We start from the raw sequence: 26513 nt of genomic DNA on the forward strand, positions 1-26513 counted from the left end.
AAATTCGTCATTAGTTTGTCCCAGCGTAGTGTTTTCAGTCATCACGGAACCACCGGTGTCTGTTGTGTGTGCTTTATATGTGCTACAGTCAATTATGATTTCATTTCATATCTTGGCCAAAAGACAATGCATCCACGGACATTGAATACTAGCCATCTGACGATATCAGGTAAATTGAAAATTATAATGTGATGTCAGGGAAAGTTATGCGCTGGCTATCGTTTCCAAAAGAGAGACGTGTTGGTGCCATTATGTGTATTAGTAACACAATTTCTAACTTATTTACATTCATTTTTACTTATAGTTGTAAGTTGACTCCATATTAATGTTAGTTTTAAGTTTTGGGAAAATTTTCTTTGAGATGTACAATCATCCAGAATTAAATTATGGGATGTTTCAGGCCCTGGAGTGAACAGAATTCGATCACTCACACTCGGACCACAAACGAAGGCTGATGGACTTAGGTTGCCAACTTTCCTTACATGGCTAATTGTTTGGACCGACAGCAAAGATGGCCGCTGGGATCCCCCCAAGGACATATGATGAGGGTAAGTGGACAAGCATATGTCTTTGACGTGTTTGGAATGCAGACCCCCGTCTGTGGTGGGAAGTGGCAGAGCTACAGTGGTGTTTGTCAGACCAGGTGACATCCCTAAAATCGGTCTTCTCACAATAGCGTCACGCATTCGATGGTGTTCTTCGTAAGTATTATGTAAGTGTATGAGAAGTGTATGATAATAAGGGTGTATTGTATGTATTAATGCTGAGTGTGTAATGTACAGGGTCTATTTTCTATACAGCAGTACCTGTGTTTAAGACAGTTTTCCCCTTGGGACATTTCCTACGTATCATTTACTAAATCGTAATAAACATGAAACAAAAAGGTATGCTACTACGCCTATATTTTGTACCAATTGACAGCAACACAAATGTATTTTCAGTGACCTGTTGCTTTGTTACAATGTTATGGGATTGTCAAAAATATATATATAATTTAAGATACTTGCCAGAACATTTCTCTGGTAACAGTTTTACAGCACCTTAGCGTCATATGCCGTATTCCGTATTTTATCATAATGCTGCTCCATACTCCCACTTGAGGTCAAATGCCAAATACCAGCTCTGAGGTAATACATTACACAGTATACCGGAATAACGTTTCTTACCCCAATTATAGAAATCTCTGGTTGACTCAGTATAATTTTCTTTTGCAAATAGACTGTGCAAGAAATTTGACTTCCAGACATTAGAGGAGGAGGTTTTTTTGTGGCATTTTTTTTAGTTTTGTCACCTCTCCCTCATGTCCCTTTACACACAATAGTGATGAGCGGCTTGACTCATAACCCGCAGTCCGGACGGGTTAAGGGTCATTCAATATTGCCTGGCTGAAGGGCGGGCGGGTTGAATAAAGAGAAACAATACCTTAACATGTTTTATAAATGTATCATTCTTGTGCAATTTATATCTATAGGCTACTTTGAGGGTTTTTCGGTCTTAGTGCATAAACCTAAATGTTAGGGTTTAACTGTACTCGCGCCAAATAGCCAACACAGCCAATCGCCAAATGATGCTTTTGGGATCAGCAGTGCCGGCTGTGTTGTGTGGTGATTGTGAGTGCCGGCTGTGTTGTGTGGTGATTGTGAGTGCCGGCTGTGTTGTGTGGTGATTGTGAGTGCCGGCTGTGTTGTGTGGTGATTGTGAGTGCCGGCTGTGTTGTGTGGTGATTGTGAGTGCCGGCTGTGTTGTGTGGTGATTGTGAGTGCCGGCTGTGTTGTGTGGTGATTGTGAGTGCCTGCTGTGTTGTGTGGTGATTGTGAGGCAGCAGTGCCGGCTGTGTTGTGTGGTGATTGTGAGGCGCTATACAAATGCAACAGTCACAAGATGGGATTTCAGAATAGGCCTTTGGGCACGTCAAGGGAACTGTAGCCTGCTGTTTAGATGGGTTAAATGGAAACTGACATCTGGACACTGACTGTAGGTCTAGAACATCTCACATTACCTTAATAACTTCTGCAGAATTAAGCGTTTCTTGCAGTAAAATGATACTCCAAATGTAGGCTAAATTTGGACCTGGGAACAGGAGCGGAGAAATATGCTGAATTTATTTCTGCATCGTGAGAGAACGCAATAGTCAGTTAGATACAATCTGTAGAGGTGCTGTCTTCATCATAAAAGCACATAGTACTTAATATATATATATATATAATCTTTCCCGCTTTTTTTTTTGCGTTATTGTATTTTCCTCCCCTAAACGTATTTGCACCGCGAAAGATGACCGAGAACTTTACCGATGTCAACTAGATTTAAGCATTTATTCTATCGACCTATTACATTATTCTGTTGAACAAGGGTTGATTTAGTCTTCTAGGGCAAAATATAATGACAAAAGATAAGCTGTATGTATCTAATTATAGACAAGTTGACTCACAAAAAGCCTTACAAAATGACGGAAATTATCAGCAGAAACTAAATCAGGCAACAACGAAAAATCCTGCACCCCCTGTCAAAAATCGTTCTGCCGTGTTGACTGTAGCCTATAGTGCATTTTCTATATTTACGGGTTAGGTTTGAGTGGGGCCTCAGATTTTCACATATAGTCGTTGAGTTGGTGTGCAGGCTCAGTCAATATCCTGACAGAACACTCCACTCATTGACGTCATGTGGGTGTGGACTCGGCGCGGCAGTGGGACCGCACCTCCGAGGCTCCGCCAATCCGAGGGGAAACCGGCTTCTCTTGAACCCAGATGGCTTCTGCTGATATATAACGCCTGGTGCTGAGACATAATTTATGAAAACTTACGAGCGTCGTATAGCTTGTCTAGCTGACAGCGAATAGGACGGACCAGCCAAACTTGGGGAGAAGCATACCTAACCAAGGCGTAAAGAAACAAAGAACACTCTTCGAATTTCATAAAGATCCAGACTATTTATTTTGGTGAGTAATTATTCATTTTAACGTATTGAGTTAAAGCAGATATGTTGTGTACACTGAATTGGGGTTTTATTCAAATTTCTTGAAGCAAAAAGGACAATTACATGGGACAACATTGAGGTTTTTTTTTATGCTGGCGCAAATAACTTATTTTAAGGACGTAATATAAATAACTATATTATAGAGACTGTCGCTTATTGTTAACATTTCTCGAAATCAGCAATCTAGTACAATTAAAACAACTCGATCGATTCAACTGTTGGCACATCTAACCTTCCCTCCAAAAAAAAACTATCCTAAGCAAATAAGACGTCATAGAGAAGAAGATATAACACTAATGCTTGAAATTAAAACCTGCCAATGTGGTTTATAGCATTTCCGTTACGTGGCCGATACGCGGCCTTTGCTCGTTGTAGGCTTTTCCAATCAGTCCCAGGACACCGTTCATATAAACCAGTGTGAGGAGTTGGACCAAAGCCCGGTAGATGGCGATATTGAGCAGTTTCATCTTACCTTCCAAAGGGAATGTATGCAGCATGCTATACATTTATTCCCCGTGGACCAATTCTTTACATAAAACATTCTCCATTCAACTGCAAAGGCATCAATTTCCTCAACTCGATTTAATGGCGAGAAGGCGGGAAAAATTATTGATTGGTTGAAAGTGACATGCAACACCCGGGACTAGCATTACCTACTCTAGCATGGTGGTGGTAAATGGTGTTTCATGAACAAAGTGCACATTTTCCCAGTTTTTTGTTGTTGTTGCCTTCTCTCTATTAAATAGAGTAAAGGAGGAAATTGACGCATTTGCAGCTTGTATAGCCGCCTGCATGCATTCCCTTTGCACAGTAAGATGACACGACTCAATAGTGCATATCAATATGTTACGTGTACATATCTACCTCAACGACCTCGTACTCCTGCACATCCCCTCAATACAGGTACCCAGTGTCTATAGCCAAGTTATCGTTACTCATTGTGTATTTATTATTACTGGTACCCAGTGTCTATAGCCAAGTTATCGTTACTCATTGTGTATTTATTATTACTGGTACCCAGTGTCTATAGCCAAGTTATCATTATTCATTGTGTATTTATTTTTACTTGTTTTTATTTTCTATTATTTCTCTATTTTCTTTCTCTCTGCGTTGTTGGGAAGGGCCCGTAAGTAAGCATTTCACTGTTAGTCTACACCTGTTGTTTACAAAGCATGTGACAAATAAACATTTATTTGAAACTCACGATCTATGGAAACGTAATGGCACTCAGGGCCGGGTGCAACCTTGGTCAATTAAGAGACAGAAATTAAACACATCCTTCTGTGTTCTAGATGCTATAGCCTACTTCATAGTGATTCTGAACAACAACAAAAACATTGGCGGGCTGAGCCTTAGCCTATAGGTATGCTGTGTTTAAATACAGTTGAAGTCGGAATTGTATATATACCTTAGCCAAATACATTTAAAGTTTTTCAGTTCTTCACAATTCCTGACATTTAATCCTCGTACAAATTCCCTGTCTTAGATCAGTTATAGGATTGAGATCAGGGCTTTGTGATGGCCACTCCAATACCTTGACCTTATCGTCCTTAAGCCAGTTTGCCACAACTTTGGAAGTATGCTTGGGGTCATTGTCCATTTGGAAGACCCATTTGCGACCAAGCTTTTACTTCCTGGCTGATGTCTTGAGATGTTGCTTCAGTATATCCAAATCATTTTCCATCCTCATGATGCCATCTATTTTGTGAAGTGCACCAGTCCCTCCTGCAGCGAAGCACCCCCACAACATGATGCTGCCACCCCTGTGCTTCACGGTTGGGATTGTGTTCTTCGGCTTGCAAGCCTCCCCCTTTTTCCTCCAAACATAACGATGGTCATTATGGCTAAACAGTTCTATTTTTGTTTCATCAGACCAGAGGACATTTCTCCAAAATGTATGATCTTTGTCCCCATGTGCAGTTTGCAAGCCATAGTCTGGCTTTTTTTATGAGGGTTTTGGAGCAGTGGCTTCTTCCTTGCTGAGCTGCCTTTCAGGTTATGTCGATATAGGACTAATTTACTGTGGATATAGATACTTTTGTACCTGTTTCCTCCAGCATCTTCACAAGGTCCTTTGCTGTTGTTCTGGGATTGATTTGCACTTTTCGCACCAAAGTACCTACATTTCTAGGAAACAGAATGCATCTCCTTCCTGAGCGGTATGACGGCTGTGTGGTCCCATGGTGTTTATACTTGCGTGCTAGTCTTTGTCCAGATGAATGTGGTACCTTCAGGCGTTTGGAAACTGCTCCCAAGGATGAACCAGACTTGTGGAGGTCTACAATGTTTTCTGAGGTCTTGGCTGATTTCTTTTGATTTTCCCATGATGTCACGCAAAGAGGCAGGCCTTGAGTTTGAAGGTAGGCCTTGAAATACATCCACAGGTACACCTCCAATTGACTCAAATTATGTCAATTAGCCTATCAGTAGCTTCTAAAGCCATGACATCATTTTCTGGAATTTTCCAAGCTGTTTAAAGGCACAGTCAACTTAGTGTATGTAAACTTCTGACCCACTGGAATTGTGATATAGTGAACTTTAAGTGAAAATAATCTGTTTGTAAACAATTGTTGGAAAAAGTACTTGTGTCATACACAAAGTAGATGTCCTAACCGACTTGCCAAAACTATAGATTGTTAACAAGAAATGTGTGGAGTGGTTGAAAAACAAGTTTTAATGACTCCAACCTAAGTGTATGTAAACTTCCGACTTTAACTAAAGCCTTAGGCTATAGGAATGCTGCGTTTACATAGCCTGTCCTTGGCTCAACGTGTTCTCAGGGCATTTCGTATTATTCTGTACGTAAATCTTTAGTATACATTACGTTTTGTATGGTAGGCTTTGTATTAATTAGTTAATTAGTCTGTCATCCTTTCCGTATGATATGTTACAAATTACAATTTGTACAGTATGTTTACGAATTTTCTAAATGTACAAATGGTACGAATTGCAAAACGTATAATATGTTATGAAATCCAAATTTCTAATTTACCTTGAAAGAGGAATTCATTCAGTGAGTAAAATGAGTATCAAGGACAATTTATTATGTTGCAACTGTGGAGAAAATGAGGCCAATCACTACATGGCTACACTACACTATATGTTTGAATGTTCTTGGCAGACGCAGACCAAATGAACAGTGTTTATTGAATTAGACAAATTAGACTAGACTAGGCTAGAGTTAGATACATTACGAGTCACAGCGGGACGAGAGCGAGTCATAGCGGGACGAGAGCGAGTCATAGATGGACGAGAGCGAGTCATAGATGGACGAGAGCGAGTCATAGATGGACGAGAGCGAGTCATAGCGGGACGAGAGCGAGTCATAGCGGGACGAGAGCGAGTCATAGCGGGACGAGAGCGAGTCATAGCGGGACGAGAGCGAGTCATAGCGGGACGAGAGCGAGTCATAGCGAGTCATAGCGGGACGAGAGCGAGTCATAGCGGGACGAGAGCGAGTCATAGCGGGACGAGAGCGAGTCATAGCGGGACGAGAGCGAGTCATAGCGGGACGAGAGCGAGTCATAGCTGCACCATATTTGCACCTTGAGTGGTTTTGCACGCCTGCTACTATTATTTGCCCTTATGATTGTAGGCATGTGAAAACACTGAGCCTGGAAAAAAATATATTGAATGGTCAGTGAACATCACCATTTGAGGCATGTAATTAACTAAATGTATTTAAATTCAGGCTGCAATATGTTATCGGTGTATCAAAACACCCAGACACTACAAAGATACAGGCATCTTTCCTAACTCAGTAGCCGGAGAAGAAGGACACCACTCAGGGATTTCCCCATGTTGCCAATGGTGACTAAAAAACAGTTAGAGTTTAATGGTTGTGATTCTATCTATATTGTTTTATTACCATTTTCATTGTATTATTTCACTAATCCTGCATGTTGGAGTGGGGGAGGCTGAGATTTCACTGTACCCTGTAATCTCACCTGCAACCCTGTACATGTGACCATTAAACGATCTGACGCTGATAGGAGAAAACTGAGGACGTAGCAACAATATTGTAGTTACAGTACTCCAATTGACAAAGTGAAAAGAATGAGGCCTGTACAGAAAATGCATCTCATTTGCAAAATATATGGTGAGGCAGTTAACATTTTGTCCTGAATACAAAGTGTTATGTTTGGGTCAAATCCAATAAAGCACATTACTGAGTAGCACTCTCCGTATATTCAAGCACAGTTGTGGCTGCATCATGTTATGGGTATGCTTGTGATTGTTAAGGACTGGGGAGTTTTTCAGGACAAAAAAAGAAACAGAAACATGCAAAATCCTAGAGGAAAACCTGGTTCAGTCTGCTTTCCACCAGACACTGGGAGATGAATTCACCTTTCAGCAGGACAATAAGTTAACCCCCTAAGGTCGATGTCTGCACCCACGCGGAAATCTACATTTAAAAAAAAAAATCCCCAGCAAAATCCGTCAGTTTAAGCTATAGACATCTGTTTTGTTTTGCATTGGATGCGTCTCAATCCACCACAAGCTTATGTTGCACTTCCGCATCTGCTGTGACAGAGCTAGAGCAGTGTTGGTCAGACCATGAGACACTCCGAAAATTTGCCTTCTCACAAAATTGTCTGTAGTGTTCGAACGGTTTGGCCTACAGGGTCTCATCTATGGAAAGGTGAGACTCTCACAAACACGATTCCTTATTTTGCTCTAAGACCCCCACAAGCATCTGAAGTCGGTACAGCCGATCTGACAACTTCTGTCTGTAGTGTCCCAACATCTTAATATGTGCAAAGGTGAGACTCTCAGGAACACATACATGTCAATTGTTTTGCTGTAGGATTTTATGACAGAGGTTCCTCTACTGTAAAGTATTCAGATTTCTTCTTTCTGCCCCCCCCCCTTCTGTTTATATATTTTTTATATAACTTTTATTTATTCAGCCCAATACCTGCCCATCTAAGATGCTGCAAATTAGCAAAAGATTGATGGTGGATCAATGCATCTGATTGATGGTGGATCAATGCATCTGATTGATGGTGGATCAATGCATCTGATTGATGGTGGATCAATGCATCTCATTGATGGTGGATCAATGCATCTGATTGATGGTGGATCAATGCATCTGATTGATGGTGGATCAATGCATCTGATTGATGGTGGATCAATGCATCTGATTGATGGTGGATCAATGCATCTGATTGATGGTGGATCAATGCATCTGATTGATGGTGGATCAATGCATCTGATTGATGGTGGATCAATGCATCTGATTGATGGTGGATCAATGCATCTGATTGATGGTGGATCAATGCATCTGATTGATGGTGGATCAATGCATCTGATTGATGGTGGATCAATGCATCTGATTGATGGTGGATCAATGCATCTGATTGATGGTGGATCAATGCATCTGATTGATGGTGGATCAATGCATCTGATTGATGGTGGATCAATGCATCTGATTGATGGTGGATCAATGCATCTGATTGATGGTGGATCAATGCATCTGATTGATGATCAATATGTTTTAATTGTATCTGCAGCAAATGAAAACATGTATTAATGGATTCTGAGTTTGAGTCCTTGACAACAAAAGCATTCTACTTATTTGTAAAGTATTCAGGTGAGTGGGGTCCTTACAATGCCCCCCCCCCCCTCCATCCTCCTCCTTTAGGTGACTGTCAAGATGCCTGTTATTAGAACTCTCAGCAAGGTGGCTAAGCAGGCCCTCCTGAACCCAGGATGTGGCTGTCAGCCAATCACAGTGGCCGTACGGACCATCAGCTTCTCGCCCCGCCAGGTCACCTCGGACGCCAGCTTCCACTCCGTGTCCTTCTCCGAGACGGACCACCCCAAGGTGCTCATCACAGGTAAGACCAATCAATGAATCACTCAGTTAAGACCCCCCCCCCGAGAGATCACCTAAAGGAAGAAACATAACACAATAGAATCTCTTATTAATGATTTGAAGAAGCATCTTCCTCTAACGACTCTCAAGCTAGCTGTAGTCTGTGGGACGAACCTCAATAACACAATTTCTCTCTGAATAAGATGAGCTTTGTCTAACTGAACATTAACAAGGATTCTCAAGCAACAGACAGGCTTAGCTCTATTTGTGGGAAGCAAACCTTAATTACACAACCTTACAACCTAACACAATAGGACCTCTATCTATGGTTTATCTAAGTAAAGACACGTTGTCTAACTTAACCTAATCGAGACTCCCAAGCAACAGATAGCTGTTTGTAGTTTGAACTGAACCGCTGTAGGTGTGAAGCTAGGGCCTCTCCTTTTCCGATGTAGATTCTCTACGACTGACTTAACCTGACATATCCTGATCTCCACGGCAACCCTGTCGTCATGTTGCTGATCTGTAACGAGGTCTCTAATTTCCTCTAATAGCAATACCTTTTGTCTTTTGTCTCTGTCTCTCTGTCTCTCTGTCTCTGTCTCTCTGTCTCTCTGTCTCTCTGTCTCTCTGTCTCCCTGTCTCCCTGTCTCTCTGTCTCTCTGTCTCTCTGTCTCTCTGTCTCCCTGTCTCCCTGTCTCTCTGTCTCCCTGTCTCTCTGTCTCCCTGTCTCCCTGTCTCTCTGTCTCTCTGTCTCTGTGTCTCTGTCTCTCTCTCTCTGTCTCTCTGTCTCCCTGTCTCTCTGTCTCTCTGTCTCTCTGTCTCCCTGTCTCCCTGTCTCTCTGTCTCCCTGTCTCCCTGTCTCTCTGTCTCTCTGTCTCTCTGTCTCCCTGTCTCCCTGTCTCCCTGTCTCCCTGTCTCTCTGTCTCTCTGTCTCCCTGTCTCCCTGTCTCTCTGTCTCTCTGTCTCCCTGTCTCCCTGTCTCTCTGTCTCTCTGTCTCTCTGTCTCCCTGTCTCCCTGTCTCTCTGTCTCTGTCTCCCTCCCTCCCTCCCTCCCTCACTCCCTCCCTCCCTCCCTCACTCCCTCCCTCCCTCAGGTGGCCTTGGACAGTTGGGAGTAGGGCTGGCTAAAAGGTTGAGGTAAGACCATTACAGTGTTCTGTAATAGCGTATGCTTGCCCTTCTACAAGTGTTGTTGGTTATTAACAGTATATACATATGGTATACATTCATTTAGGATCATATTTGGATGCTTATTATTAGTACTTAATCTAGGTCCCACTTAAAAACAAACTACAATTTATAAAGCCTTTGTATAGCATACATAAAGCTTTCAAAGCACTGTGGTAACCCAGTGATCAAGAACCAACCACTGAACGTAGTCTTTAGGAGGGAATGTTTAAGTTCTTCTTCTTCTTGTGTTTTTAAATGTAACTTCCTGTTTCACAGGAAGCGGTTTGGAAACAAGAATGTAATCCTGTCAGATATCAGGAAGCCTCCAAGCCACGTTTTCTACAGCGGTGAGTGATACACAACATGTCAACACAATATAACCTCTCAGACGTTATACACAGTTTCAAGCATCTGCTGATCTAGGATCAGTTTTGCCCTTTAGATCACAGTGAATAACCAAGATTTCACGGACAGAGGGGACCTGATCCTAGATCAGCACTTCTACTCTGAGACACTTAAGAGTATTACTCAATTGGTCTGTTGTGAATACGGCGTGACGTCTGTGAGGTGAGACTACATGCACACAATGGCATGTGTTGAAGTAGGATGGTGGTTTACTGTGCTACTGAAGTCGACCGGTCTGTCTATCTACCGATCTGGCTGTATTTGCATCACACTGGGTTGACGTCAGACTAGGTTGTTCTAGGTTGTTCATTCACCAGACTGTGTAAATATTCTGTTGGCGTCTGATCAGCTCACCAGCTAACGGGCTAAATTACGGCGTTACTAGGGCTGTTTCGGTGACCGTATTTCCACCACACAGGCGGTCACGAGTCATGAAGGCAGTCAAATTCCACGTGACCGTTTATTCAATAATTAGGCTTCTCCAAGCTCTGATGCTGCTGATGGTCATTAGTAGCCTACTAAACTTGCTAATTGCCTGGTACTCACCACTCTATTGTCCCTCTGACATCAATGGAAATGTATTTGAAAATCAAATTTAAACACTTCATGAGAGCCCATGAGCTCATGTTGCATAACATTTCAATAGGCTATGCAATTGCGTGATAAAATAGTGTGATGGCCTCTATTAAAAAGAGGAGGATCCCATCAGCTTTCTATAGGCTAGGCCTATTATTATGTATTTCTCAACTTTTCTGATATTAAGCACATTGCTAGTCTTTACACAGGAACCTACCTGGCTGGCATGGAAAATAAACCACGGGGAAAATCACATTTTCTCCCGCTGCCCCTGTTTCAGACAGGTGAATCATAATGGTCCATTCTTAATCAAACAAATTTCACAATTCATGAATATTATGTAGTACATGTAAAAACAAGATTAAATCAAGAATAGTCTGATGGGTGACAATATTAGCCTATCACTAGTGAATTATATATTATCACGTATGAATGATGCCCAGAATAAGAAATATAAGAAATAATACCTTTTTTGCAACTTTTTTTAATCATTGTCACACCTCATGTAGCCTAGCCCATAGTCCTATAAGGTTAGTATCACACCTCATGTAGCCTAGCCCATAGTCCTATAAGGTTAGTATCACACCTCATGTAGCCTAGTCCATAGTCCTATAAGGTTAGTATCACACCTCATGTAGCCTAGCCCATAGTCCTATAAGGTTAGTATCACACCTCATGTAGCCTAGTCCATAGTCCTATAAGGTTAGTATCACACCTCATGTAGCCTAGTCCATAGTCCTATAAGGTTAGTATCACACCTCATGTAGTCTAGCCCATAGTCCTATAAGGTTAGTACCACACCTCATGTAGCCTAGTCCATAGTCCTATAAGGTTAGTACCACACCTCATGTAGCCTAGCCCATAGTCCTATAAGGTTAGTATCACACCTCATGTAGCCTAGCCCATAGTCCTATAAGGTTAGTATCACACCTCATGTAGCCTAGCCCATAGTCCTATAAGGTTAGTATCACACCTCATGTAGCCTAGCCCATAGTCCTATAAGGTTAGTATCACACCTCATGTAGCCTAGTCCATAGTCCTATAAGGTTAGTATCACACCTCATGTAGCCTAGTCCATAGTCCTATAAGGTTAGTATCACACCTCATGTAGCCTAGTCCATAGTCCTATAAGGTTAGTATCACACCTCATGTAGCCTAGTCCATAGTCCTATAAGGTTAGTACCACACCTCATGTAGCCTAGCCCATAGGCCTATATGTTTTAATAAGGTTAGTATCACAACTAAAGTGGCCAAATAACTTCTTAAAATTAAGCACATTAATCCGCTTTATAAGGGGTGTAGAGCCTAACTACATACATAAACAACACGTGAGTTTCAAGTTTTGGGGAAGATAATTTTGACCATAAAAATTCACCTTTATAATAAAAGCATAACATGCATGATCACATTTGCGTTCGCTTTTGATAATGGTGATTTCCGCTAATGAAAGATTAGCGCTTGAAAGCTTCTACCATGTACCTACTTCTACCTACTGCCATGTACCTACTTCTACCTACTGCCATGTACCTACCGCCATGTACCTACTACCATGTACCTACTTCTACCTACTGTCATGCACCTACTTCTACCTACTGCCATGTACCTACTGCCATGTACCTACTGCCATGTACCTACTTCTACCTACTGCCATGTATCTACTTCTACCTACTGCCATGTACCTACTGCCATGTACCTACTTCTACCTACTGCCATGTACCTACTTCTACCTACTGCCATGTACCTACTGCCATGTACCTACTTCTACCTACTGCCATGTACCTACTTCTACCTACTGCCATGTACCTACTTTTACCTACTGCCATTTACCTACTGCCATGTACCTACTGCCATGTACCTACTTCTACCTACTTCCATATACCTACTTCTACCTACTGCCATGTACCTACTTCTACCTACTGCCATGTACCTACTGCCATGTACCTACTGCCATGTACCTACTTCTACCTACTGCCATGTACCTACTTCTACCTACTGCCATATACCTACTTCTACCTACTGCCAGCCATGTACCTACTTCTACCTACTGCCATGTACCTACTGCCATGTACCTACTTCTACCTACTGCCATGTACCTACTTTTACCTACTGCCACGTACCTACTGCCATGTACCTACTGCCATGTACCTACTTCTATCTACTTCCATATACCTACTTCTATCTACTGCCATGTACCTACTTCTACCTACTGCCATGTACCTACTGCCATGTACCTACTTCTACCTACTGCCATGTACCTACTTCTACCTACTGCCATATACCTACTTCTACCTACTGCCATGTACCTACTTCTACCTACTGCCAGCCATGTACCTACTTCTACCTACTGCCATGTACCTACTTCTACCTACTGCCATGTACCTACTTCTACCTACTGCCATGTACCTACTTCTACCATGTACCTAATTCTACCTACTGCCATGTACCTACTTCTACCATGTACCTAATTCTACCTAGTGCCATGTACCTACTTCTACCTACTGCTATGTACCTACTTCTACCTACTGCCATGTACCTACTTCTACCTACTGCCATGTGAGCATTGCATCACTTATAATATGGAGAAATAGACTAATAGTTTATCAATATTGAAAGCTTAGTGTTTTGATCTGTTGCGTCAGCCACATTGCTAGTGGTTGTATTAATTTGGGCTCTATCACATCCCACAACTGTCCCCGACTATGTTTGGAATATGTATTTCTCTCACAGAATAGAATAGGTCAACTTTTGTACTATGGGGGATAAGTAGATTGACAGAGGCTAGTGTTTTTGCTGTTCGTTAGGTCTACTCATCTTAGTTGGCTGACGAAAAGTAAATGTGGACAGTTCTTCCAATATCTTCAATATGCGCCTCGGAATTGGATAAGGATGCGTCCCCGATGTGTCTGTCTTCACTTGTAGCCTGTGAGAAAGACCCGAGTCGCATCATGCAACCTTACAATGTATAAGAATCAAAATACCTGTGTCTTTGTTAACCTCTCAACACAGAATAGCTGCATGTGCAACACTCCCTCAAATCGTTTGGAGAAAATATCCATTCGATTTTATTCAGCTTTTTTTTCAATTGATCAGGACCTAACATAAGGACAACTCAGAATATGCTATTCTGTTCTTCTGAAATAACTTTCTTCATATCATGTGTCATGTCTACTCCCTCTCCCCCTCTCTGGCGCTCGTTGTCGGCAGTTTTTTCATTATTATGCACACCTATCACCATCGTTACGCTCACCTGCATCTCACGAGACTCACCTGGGCTCCATCACCTCTTTGATTACCTCCACTATATCTGTCACTCCCTTTGGTTCTTTCCTCAGGCGTTATTGTTTCTGGTTGTATGATTCATGTCTGTACACTACTCATGTTTCTGGTTGTATGATTCATGTCTGTACACTACTCATGTTTCTGGTTGTATGATTCATGTCTGTACACTACTCATGTTTCTGGTTGTATGATTCATGTCTGTACACTACTCATGTTTCTGGTTGTATGATTCATGTCTGTACACTACTCATGTTTCTGGTTGTATGATTCATGTCTGTACACTACTCGTGTTTCTGGTTGTATGATTCATGTCTGTACACTACTCATGTTTCTGGTTGTATGATTCATGTCTGTACACTACTCATGTTTCTGGTTGTATGATTCATGTCTGTACACTACTCATGTTTCTGGTTGTATGATTCATGTCTGTACACTACTCATGTTTCTGGTTGTATGATTCATGTCTGTACACTACTCATGTTTCTGGTTGTATGATTCATGTCTGTACACTACTCATGTTTCTGGTTGTATGATTCATGTCTGTACACTACTCATGTTTCTGGTTGTATGATTCATGTCTGTACACTACTCATGTTTCTGGTTGTATGATTCATGTCTGTACACTACTCATGTTTCTGGTTGTATGATTCATGTCTGTACACTACTCATGTTTCTTGTTGTATGACTCATGTTTCTGGTTGTATGATTCATGTCTGTACACTACTCATGTTTCTGGTTGTATGATTCATGTTTCTGGTTGTATGACTCATGTTTCTGGTTGTATGATTCATGTTTCTGGTTGTATGATTCATGTTTCTGGTTGTATGACTCATGTTTCTGGTTGTATGATTCATGTTTCTTGTTTTGTTCCATGTTCCTTCATTTATTAAATTCACTCCCTGTACTTGCATCCCGTTTATTAGCGTACAAGTTACAGAATAACGCCTCACCAAAGGGAAGAAACAGTTTTTATTTTTACTGGTGACATCGGGTCCATGGGCCGCTGCCAGAGTTACCAGGGATGCCTCAGCTGGCTCGTCAGGCTTTCAAAACTCAGCTGGCTTGATAGGTTCACAAGCCTTGGTTGGCTCGTCAGGCTTCCATTACCGAAGTTACCGGGGATGCCTCAGCTGGCTCGTCAGGCTTTCAAAACTCAGCTGGCTTGATAGGTTCACAAGCCTTGGTTGGCTCGTCAGGCTTCCATTACCGAAGTTACCGGGGATGCCTCAGCTAGCTTGATAGGTTCACAAGCCTTGGTTGGCTCGTCAGGCTTCCATTACCGAAGTTACCGGGGATGCCTCAGCTAGCTTGATAGGTTCACAAGCCTTGGTTGGCTCGTCAGGCTTCCATTACCAAAGTTACTGGGGATGCCTCAGCTAGCTCGTCAGGCTTTCAAAACTCAGCTGGCTTGACAGGTTCGTAAGCCTCAGCCGGCTCGTCAGGCTCCTGTGCCTCAGCCGGCTCGTCAGGCTCCCGTGCCTCATCCGGCTCGTTAGGTTCCCGCGCCTCAGCAGAGACGACCGGCCTGCTCCTGGTCCCCGGGACCAACCCTCTGGTCAGCGTCCTGCGGCTGGAACCGCGCATCAGGGAGGGGGTGCTGTCAAGTCTACTTCTGGTCCTCGGGACCGTCCCTCTGGTTGGTGTCCTGAGGCAGGAGCCGCATGTCAGGCAGGGGGTACTGTCACATCTACTCCCTCTCCCCCTCTCCCTCTCCGGCGCTACTTGTCACCAGTTTTTTATTAGCGTACATGTTACATCATGCTTAATTAGACCTGACTAAAATAAATAATGGATGTATTGTGTTGGTGTAGACTATATTACATGGATTTATTGTGATGGTGTAGGTAGACTATATTACATAGATTTATTAGACTTTTTAAAAGGTAGATGCTCCAAAGGTCTGCATCAGTGGCTTGTAGGCTGTGCGTGGAAGCCAGGAGATGCTAAGTGTGTTTATGTTCATTAACGGTCAACTACTGTGAGACCGATTAGTTATATTTGCTTGACAATCACCGGCTGAATAAATTTCGTGACCGCCACAGCCCTAGTCGTTACAACCAGGAAGGAAGCATTAACCTGATTCCCGTTTGGCTAACGTTACATTTATTAATTATTTAATTCAGGAGAATGTAAACTTGTCCGTAGTTTGCTTTAACATTTCTGAAATGTAAATTGAAAAGACATCTGGAGGGTTCCGTAGTTAAATTAGGGAATGATTTGGTTAGTTGTGATATTGATCCTTGTGAAAAGCTTCTTGTACAGAACATCACCAGGAAGTGAATGTGTTTTGAACAGTTCATGAATGGTGATTGATTGGTCAAAACTGTCTACTACAACGCTTGATGAATGGTGATTGGTTAGTCAATAACCTGTAATGAACTGTCTGCTACATTGACTGATGCAGGGCCAGATACTACTAAGTAAGTCTATAGGAATTGTCCAGGGCACTGTTTAACCAACCGTTATCATGAGTACTATTAGTAATTCTCATCCAAAATCCAGAAGACATTACAATTATACTTGGGGCTTTAAGTGAGACCACTGTTTTATATTGATGCTTGCTGTTTCTATGGTGCTTCCTGTTTCTCCTCAGGCCCCTTCATCTACTCTGACATCCTGGACTATAAGAACCTGCGTGAGATTGTGGTGAACAACCGCATCACGTGGTTGGTCCATTACAGTGCCCTGCTCAGCGCCGTGGGAGAGGCCAACGTATCTCTGGCTCGCGACGTCAACATCACTGGTGAGCAATGGAGAAACCGTCATCTTGGCTCAGCCTAGATCCTTAACACACCAAAGCTTCCTTTTAACCTGGCCTGGGAGGTGCCCAAAGAGAGTAACTGTGAACTTCCTGTTCCTCAGGGCTCCACAACATCCTGGACATTGCAGCGGAGCACGGCCTGCGTCTGTTCGTCCCCAGCACCATCGGAGCCTTTGGGCCCACCTCACCCCGGAACCCGACCCCTGACCTCTGTGTCCAGAGACCCAGGACCATCTATGGAGTGTCCAAGGTTCACGCAGAGCTCATGGGAGAGGTGAGATAAAAACACATGAATACAGAAGAAATGACCAATCAGCATTCAGCCTCAAGCCATTCAACCTCAGTCCAGAACCAGAATCACCTTAATTCCCCATTTACATGTACCAAGAATTTGACCTGGTGAATTTGACCCCTTCAAATCATCTGAAATCATTGGTCTGTAATGTCACTATAAGTGAAACATCCTAACTCTTATTGCCTGTCATCCCTCCAACAGTACTACCACCACCGCTACGGCCTTGACTTCCGCTGTCTGCGCTACCCAGGAATCATATCTGCTGACTCACAGCCTGGAGGAGGAACGACAGGTGAGTTAGAGAGACACACACCCCCTCCCCACACACACACCAAAGCAGAACACCAGGCTCCTCACTGTCATAACTCTATTTGAGTCCACCCCTCCCAACTTCAATGTGTCGTTGGGGGTTATCTAACAGGGACATGTTGTAGAACGTCTGCCTCCTGACTTCAAAGTGTCGTTGGGGGTTATCTAACAGGGACATGTTGTAGAACGTCTGCCTCCTGACTTCAAAGTGTCGCTGGGGGTTATCTAACAGGGACATGTTGTAGAACGTCTGCCTCCTGACTTCCACGTGTCGTTGGGGGTTATCTAACAGGGACATGTTGTAGAACGTCTGCCTCCTGACTTCCACGTGTCGTTGGGGGTTATCTAACAGGGACATGTTGTAGAACGTCTGCCTCCTGACTTCCACGTGTCGTTGGGGGTTATCTAACAGGGACATGTTGTAGAACGTCTGCCTCCTGACTTCCACGTGTCGCTGGGGGTTATCTAACAGGGACATGTTCTAGAACATTATGGTTATGGCCTTCAGCAATTTTAGCCAGGGTGATGATGTGAGAACGTGATGCAGTATGTAACCCATGTCTCAACCCCTGCCCTCCTCGACACACCCCTCCCACCATGCCTGGTAACCTCACTTTGGGACGGGGTTGTGGTTGTTGCTTTGGTATCTGTAAGGATGTTAGTCTTGTCTATGCCAAGATTTTCCTGAATGTCCTGTTTCTGTAGCCAGTGTGATGTACAAGCTAGTAAACCCCCTGGACACAGCCTGGTCTCATACACTAGACATAACACTGGACACTCAAATTAGTATGACATGTTACGTTTGGTATGGTTACATAAGACAGATGGTTACTTAAAGCAAAAACGAAAGTAGGGTGGTTGGTATGGGTGGGCGTATAATGCGATCGTTTAGCAACCCGAAGGTTGCAAGTTCGAATCTCATCACAGACAAGTTTAGCTAATTAGCATTTTTTCACCTACTTGCTACTTTGCAACTACTTAGCATGTTAGCTAACTCTTCCCCTATCCCTAACCTTATCCCTTTAACGTAACTCCTAAACTTAACCCTTCTAGCTAACCCTAACCCTTTAACCTAAACCTAACCGTAACACGAACCCCTAGCCTAGCTCACATTAGCCAGCTAGCTAACATTAGCCAGCTAGCTAGATTACGTAACATATCATACGTTTCACAAATGTGTGACATATTGTACGCTTTCTGTAAAGTAGCAAGATCAGATTGCAGCTCTAACATAGTGAACAGTTGGGACAATGGGAATACATAACAGTCATCTGCAAACAGATGACTGTTACAAGTTAACAGAAAGACCAATATTATTTATAGAAGTAGTCAAGATAACCTGGTATCAAATCCTTTATGGTACGCTAATATCCGGAAAACTAGACATAACACCATCGAAGATCACACTTTTTAAAACATTTGTTTACCACTATTTAAGTCAGTTAAGAACAAATTCTTATTTACAATGACGGCCTACCGGGAAACAGTGGGTTAACTGCCTTGTTCAAGGGGCAGAATGACAGATTTTTTTTAAATATTTTTTTTTTACCTTGTCAGCTCGGGGATTCGATCCAGCAACCTTTTGGTTACTGGCCCAACGCTATAACCACTAGGCTACCTGCCACCATCTACATATTGAATCCTGTCTGAGAAATAATTTGCAAACCACTTGCAAGATACCTGATCCAGGCCTATTTCAACCTTTGAATCAGAGTGTGATGGTCAACAGTATCAAAGGCCTTGGAAAAGGTCTATAAATAAGGCTGCACAATGATTTTTATAATCTTAAGCAGCTTAATTAACACATCATCTAGAACAAGAGTAGCAGCTGAAACCGTGCTTTGTCCTGGTCTAAAACCTGATTGGTCCAAATGTATACTAGAGTGAGAATTTAAACATGTTCTTTGTTTGGCCAGAGAGTCTAAAACTTTGAATAGTCGAGATCGTTTGGAAATGTGACGTTAGTTATCTAAGTCAGAAGGATCTCCTCCTTCATGTAGGGGGAAGACATGGTGTCGTTCCAGATCGTAGGGAGAACACCAGGAGCAATTGTGAAGTTCCAGGGGTCCGAGGCCTATTGGCAACGTTTGGAGTTATTTGGCAACCTTATCGAAACATATAGGTCTATAGACTAGACTACATGATGCTGTGATACCAACCTGATCTAAACATATAGACTTCACACACTGGGCATCATTCACAAGTGATAATATTCTCACCCATCAGACTATTCTCAATTTAATATGGTCTTTTCATATACTAAATAACATACTGTGTGTATGAAATTAATTTGAGTTATGAATTGATTGTCTATGGACGAGGCTACATGATGCATGCAACTATGATTTGAAAAAGTTGACTGCCTCAGACTGCACACATCATTCACAAGTGATAATATTGTCACTCATCAGACTGACTATTCTCAATTTAATCTGGTCTTTACATGTAATGAATAATGTGTGAAATTAGTTTAGATTTAGATTGGACCATTATGCATCTGTCAGAACAGGGCCAAGGCAAAGAAAATACACGTCAACCATAAGCACTTGAATAGCAAACGGAGGACACTTTTCCCTGCGGTTTATTTTCATGCCAGCCAGGTAAACTATACTCCTGTTGTAAAGAGAAGCAATGTGCTTAATATTAAGAAAGTTGAGAAATAGATATAGTAGGCCTAGCCTATAGAAAGCCGATGGGACCCTCTGTTTGCTCTCGTAATTGCGTAACCTATTGAAGTGTTGCGCAACATGACTAATAGGAGCAGTTATATCATTCCCATGCATCAACCAGCTACGAGGAGCCGAATCTCACTGCACATCAGCTGATCCTATTCACTGGCTCTTATGAAAGTGTTCGATTTGATTTTCCATCGCATTTGCATTGATGTCAGAGTGGTTAGAGGGACAATAGAGCCCTGAGTACCAGGCCATTAGGACCTGATGGAGGGACAATAGAGCCCTGAGTACCAGGCCATTAGGACCTGATGGAGGGACAATAGAGCCCTGAGTACCAGGCCATTAGTGACCTGATGGAGGGACAATAGAGCCCTGAGTACCAGGCCATTAGTGGCCTGATGGAGGGACAATAGAGCCCTAAGTACCAGGCCATTAGGACCTGATGGAGGGACAATAGAGCCCTGAGTACCAGGCCATTAGTGACCTGATGGAGGGACAATAGAGCCCTGAGTACCAGGCCATTAGTTGCCTGATGGAGGGACAATAGAGCCCTGAGTACCATACAGTTTTGGAGACACCTAGTTACCGTGACTCAACAGTCACATGGAATTTGACTCGTGACTGTGGTGGTCAACAGCCCTATCTTAGTGTGTATACTCTAAATAGATTGAAAGTCATCAATTACTATGATCAGACCAAACCTATCTAAACCTCTCCTCCTCCCTTTCTACAGACTACGCGGTAGCCATATTCCATGATGCCGTCAAAACGGGGAAGTTTGAGTGCAACCTGAAGCCAGACACGCGGCTGCCCATGATGTACATCGACGACTGTCTGCGTGCCACCGTGGAGATGATGGAAGCGCCCGCAGACACCCTCTCCATGAGGACCTATAACATCAACGCCATGAGCTTTACCCCTGAAGAGCTGGCTCAGGAGGTCCAGAAACAGCTGCCGGACCTGGAGGTCACCTACGACATTGATCAAGTCAGACAGGCCATCGGTAAGATCAATACATTTAATTGATCCTTTATTCAGACTGGTTGGTTGGGTGGGTTGCAAAATTCCTATTTCCTGAAAACCTAGTGGGGGGATTCCTTCCTGATTCTGGCTAATCATTCAACTGGGGATTTCTGGTAATTTTGGGAAAAGTTATCCTGATACTGGTGGGTGATACCGTTGAGATCGAAGATCGATGAACGAGGGAGCCTTGTCTAAATGCGCCACTGAAGGGTCTTTCGAGATTCTCTTGAACTTCCAAGCATTTATATTTGAGTTAAATGTAGAAACTAGCAACAAAACTTTACAGCCTTTAGAGTAAGAATACATTATTTTAGCAGACGCTCTTACCCAGAGAGACTAGCAGACGCTCTTACCCAGAGAGACTAGCAGACGCTCTTACCCAGAGAGACTAGCAGACGCTCTTACCCAGAGAGACTAGCAGATGCTCTTACCCAGAGAGACTAGCAGACGCTCTTACCCAGAGAGACTAGCAGATGCTCTTACCCAGAGAGACTAGCAGACGCTCTTACCCAGAGAGACTAGCAGACGCTCTTACCCAGAGAGACTAGCAGACGCTCTTACCCAGAGAGACTAGCAGACGCTCTTACCCAGAGAGACTAGCAGACGCTCTTACCCAGAGAGACTAGCAGACGCTCTTACCCAGAGAGACTAGCAGACGCTCTTACCCAGAGAGACTAGCAGACGCTCTTACCCAGAGAGACTAGCAGATGCTCTTACCCAGAGAGACTAGCAGACGCTCTTACCCAGAGAGACTAGCAGACGCTCTTACCCAGAGAGACTAGCAGACGCTCTTACCCAGAGAGACTAGCAGATGCTCTTACCCAGAGAGACTAGCAGACGCTCTTACCCAGAGAGACTAGCAGACGCTCTTACCCAGAGAGACTAGCAGAAGCTCTTACCCAGAGAGACTAGCAGACGCTCTTACCCAGAGAGACTAGCAGACGCTCTTACCCAGAGAGACTAGCAGACGCTCTTACCCAGAGAGACTAGCAGACGCTCTTACCCAGAGAGACTAGCAGACGCTCTTACCCAGAGAGACTAGCAGACGCTCTTACCCAGAGAGACTAGCAGACGCTCTTACCCAGAGAGACTAGCAGACGCTCTTACCCAGAGAGACTAGCAGACGCTCTTACCCAGAGAGACTAGCAGACGCTCTTACCCAGAGAGACTAGCAGACGCTCTTACCCAGAGAGACTAGCAGACGCTCTTACCCAGAGAGACTAGCAGACGCTCTTACCCAGAGAGACTAGCAGACGCTCTTACCCAGAGAGACTAGCAGACGCTCTTACCCAGAGAGACTAGCAGACGCTCTTACCCAGAGAGACTAGCAGACGCTCTTACCCAGAGAGACTAGCAGACGCTCTTACCCAGAGAGACTAGCAGACGCTCTTACCCAGAGAGACTAGCAGACGCTCTTACCCAGAGAGACTAGCAGACGCTCTTACCCAGAGAGACTAGCAGACGCTCTTACCCAGAGAGACTAGCAGACGCTCTTACCCAGAGAGACTAGCAGACGCTCTTACCCAGAGAGACTAGCAGACGCTCTTACCCAGAGAGACCAGCAGACGCTCTTACCCAGAGAGACTTACAGTCAGTGAGTAATTTAGCAGAAGCTCTTACATAGAGAGACTTAGTCAGTGCATTCTTAAGGAAGCTAAGTTAGACGGACAACCACATATAGTAAGCAAATGTTTCCTCAATAACTAGCTGCCAGCGAAGTCAGTGCCAGTAATAAAAGACATTCACATTATGAACAAGCCCCCAACATTATGAACACGCCCCCAACATTATGAACACGCCCCCGACATTATGAACATGCCCCCAACAATATGGGCACGCCCCCAACAATATGGGCACGCCCCCAAAATTATGAACATGCCCCCAACAAAACAAATCCTTCTCTTCTCTCCCTTTTCAGCTGACAGCTGGCCAATGAACTTTGACGACTCTAACGCGCGGAACGACTGGGGCTGGAAACACGACTACGACCTCCCGGAGCTCGTCCAGACCATGCTCAACTACATCGGCTCAGACTCGCGCATCGCACAGACCAACTGAGGGGCCAGCGGTGACGTGCTTATCGGTGTCATGCTGGATTAGTGTTGTTTCTTTGTACATACTGTAAAAAAACATTGTTATAAAAGAGGGAGACATGTGGTCTATGAAGACTTGTTAGAGAGGAGGGAGACATGTGGTCTATGAAGACTTGTTAGAGAGGAGGGAGACACGTGGTCTATGAAGACTTGTTAGAGAGGAGGGAGACATGTGGTCTATGAAGACTGTTGTTAGAGAGGAGGGAGACATGTGGTCTATGAAGACTGTTGTTAGAGAGGAGGGAGACATGTGGTCTATGAAGACTTGTTAGAGAGGAGGGAGACATGTGGTCTATGAAGACTGTTGTTATAGAGGAGGGAGACACGTGGTCTATGAAGACTTGTTAGAGAGGAGGGAGACATGTGGTCTATGAAGACTGTTGTTATAGAGGAGGGAGACATGTGGTCTATGAAGACTGTTGTTATAGAGGAGGGAGACATGTGGTCTATGAAGAATTGTTAGAGAGGAGGGAGAAACGTGGTCTATGAAGACTTGTTAGAGAGGAGGGAGACATGTGGTCTATGAAGACTGTTGTTATAGAGGGAGACACGTGGTCTATGAAGACTTGTTAGAGAGGAGGGAGACACGTGGTCTATGAAGACTTGTTAGAGAGGAGGGAGACATGTGGTCTATGAAGACTTGTTAGAGAGGAGGTAGACATGTGGTCTATGAAGACTGTTGTTATAGAAGAGGGAGACACGTGGTCTATGAAGACTTGTTAGAGAGGAGGGAGACATGTGGTCTATGAAGACTTGTTAGAGAGGAGGGAGACATGTGGTCTATGAAGACTTGTTAGAGAGGAGGGAGACATGTGGTCTATGAAGTCTGTTGTTATAGAGGAGGGAGACATGTGGTCTATGAAGACTTGTTAGAGAGGAGGGAGACATGTGGTCTATGAAGTCTGTTGTTAGAGAGGAGGGAGACACGTGGTCGAAAAAAGACGGTTGTTATAGAGGAGGGAGAAACGTGGTCTGGAAATAGTCACTGTTTTCTCTCTCTCCTCTCTGTCTTTCTCTGTCTGTTTCCGTCTGTCTCAGTCTGTGTGGCAGAACAAGCTACTACAATGTAAAGGTTGGTCGCTCGAGAAATAGACGTTTGACTCTCCCCTTCTGGGAAAAGAGGTTAGAACACAGGGTCTGTGAGAACATGTTTAGATGAAACATCTCAGAGAGGTTGACTTGCACGGCTATGAATTGTTCACTCTATTGTACCATTGTGACATTTTCAAGGCAAACAATCAAAGAATGTAGCATTGGTCAATCTTAAGTGCTTGAACCCTTCTTCTCTCTGTGGTGAGCTATGTAAGGCTATTGTAAAGGGGTTAACGATTGTATAAATGTTTTTGATAAGAGAATTCAGGTATCAGAGGGCCTAAATGTATGGCCATAATCACATTAAGTTTAAGTTTTACTAGCATATAAGCATTGTAATTTGATGCAGTTTAGAGTAAAGAGAGAATGATTGAAACCCTTTAAAATCTTGTATTATTTTTTTATCATTGAACAGTTATAATTCTGCGTGTGTGTTTTAATATCGATGTGTGGTAGCACCAGCTCACATTTTTCTATTATTTTATGTTATTTCAGCTGGGGGGGTTTTTCTCCCACTGATTTCATTCTTGTATGTATTCTGTCTGCTGGTGATAACGGACTGGGAATGATGTTGAATCAATGTGCTCCTTGCACTGCTTGTATGTAAAGTGTGAATGTTCCACAAATGACTCTCAAACGACTCCCTAGATAGTGTCCACCATATTCCTTAAATATTCCCTATACACTATAAAAGGGATTTCCCATTTGGGATGCATCCTATTTGACTGTTTCCGTTAGTTCGTAAGTGATCTGTCAGGGATGTCCGTTTTCACTCTGTCTGTTCGTCAAAATGGGTCCATGTGGATGTTATTAAAAAGGGAAATGGTTTTGTGGTGGTTGTATGTTTTTCTTTTCGGACGCTATCGTTGTAAATGAATTCAATGCTTTCTGTGTGTAAGTCTGGAAACAAATGTGTGTTCTTTCAATCACAAATCTGCTTTGTCATTACAGTATCTCTTTTCTGTATCCTCTTAATATGACATGTATTTGTCAGGGACCGTGTTCAACATGCCATTGCACCATCTTTATATAGATGGTTCATTTTCATCTGTAGTCCCTGGGCAGAAAACAGTCAACATTAAAACATCAATACAATCCTACAGTATAACGCACTGTTTTCCTCCTCACTGTTACAATGTAAACAGACTCTTCCTTTTCACTGCCTCACCAGGCATTTATTTGATTAACATTTGACTGACAATTTGGTTAAATAAATAAATAAAAAACAAGACTGGGTAGCTACTGCGGTGAACCTGAAGCATAAGGAGGGGCTGCGATGAACCAGTGATACATTGTGAGTTACGTTGAGCCATGTACTCTGGACAACAGTCATGACAGCTCCTGTATGAGCCAAGGAATGTTAAGCTGTTCCAAGGTGTTAATGGTGTCCTGTAAAATACTATTGGGTAGGAACATACTGTAATCAAAACACGCAATGACACGTGACTGACTTTTACTGCACTATATAACACTGAAAATACACCGAAAATACACTGCCTCCGATGGAATGGAATGCATTCTAGAACACCTTAACAGAACTTACACTTCCTCCGATGGAATGGAATGCATTCTAGAACACCTTAACAGAACTTACACTGAACCAAAACATAAATGCAACATGCAACAATTTCAACGATTTTACTGAGTTACAGTTCATATAAGGAAATCAGTCAATTGAAATACATTCATTAAGCCCTAGTCTGTGGATTTCACATGACTGGGAATCAGAAAACCAGTCGGTATCTGGTGTGACCACCATTTGTAGCGCCACACATCTCCTTCACATAGAGTTGTGGCCTGTGGAATGTTGTCCCACTCCTCTTAAATTGGGGCGGCAGGGTAGCCTAGTGGTTAGAGTGTTGGACTGGTAACCAAAAGGTTGCAAGATCAAATCCACCAAGCTGAAAAGGTGAAAATCTGTCATTCTGCCCCTGTCATTGAATATAAGAATTTGTTCTTTAATAAAAGCTCAGTTACTGGATATTGGCGGGAACTGGAACACACATCCAGAGCATTCCAAACATGCTCAATGGGTGACATG

At 43.2% G+C, this 26513-nt stretch overlaps 1 protein-coding gene across 1 annotated transcript; it reads left to right on the forward strand.

Moving 5' to 3' along the window:
* Positions 1-2779: 2779 nt before the first annotated feature.
* Positions 2780-25577, forward strand: LOC109880982 (L-threonine 3-dehydrogenase, mitochondrial). Its single transcript, XM_031836748.1, has 9 exons — positions 2780-2935; positions 8618-8813; positions 9889-9931; positions 10241-10311; positions 16818-16967; positions 17087-17259; positions 17482-17572; positions 20998-21267; positions 23206-25577. The coding sequence occupies exons 2-9, from the start codon at positions 8630-8632 to the stop codon at positions 23343-23345; spliced, it is 1122 nt and encodes a 373-aa protein (XP_031692608.1). The 5' UTR covers positions 2780-2935; positions 8618-8629; the 3' UTR covers positions 23346-25577.
* The last annotated feature ends 936 nt before the right edge of the window (positions 25578-26513 follow it).

The sequence above is a fragment of the Oncorhynchus kisutch genome, linkage group LG12, assembly GCF_002021735.2.
Source record: "Oncorhynchus kisutch isolate 150728-3 linkage group LG12, Okis_V2, whole genome shotgun sequence".
Classification (NCBI taxonomy): domain Eukaryota; kingdom Metazoa; phylum Chordata; class Actinopteri; order Salmoniformes; family Salmonidae; genus Oncorhynchus; species Oncorhynchus kisutch.

Bases quoted from the DNA above. Each gene is read 5' to 3' on its own strand.
- LOC109880982 (XM_031836748.1), top strand. From the start codon at position 8,630: ATGCCTGTTATTAGAACTCTCAGCAAGGTGGCTAAGCAGGCCCTCCTG. The intron at 9,932-10,240 runs GTAAGACCATTA...CCTGTTTCACAG, and splicing joins GGGCTGGCTAAAAGGTTGAG to GAAGCGGTTTGGAAACAAGA. The intron at 21,268-23,205 runs GTAAGATCAATA...CTCCCTTTTCAG, and splicing joins TCAAGTCAGACAGGCCATCG to CTGACAGCTGGCCAATGAAC.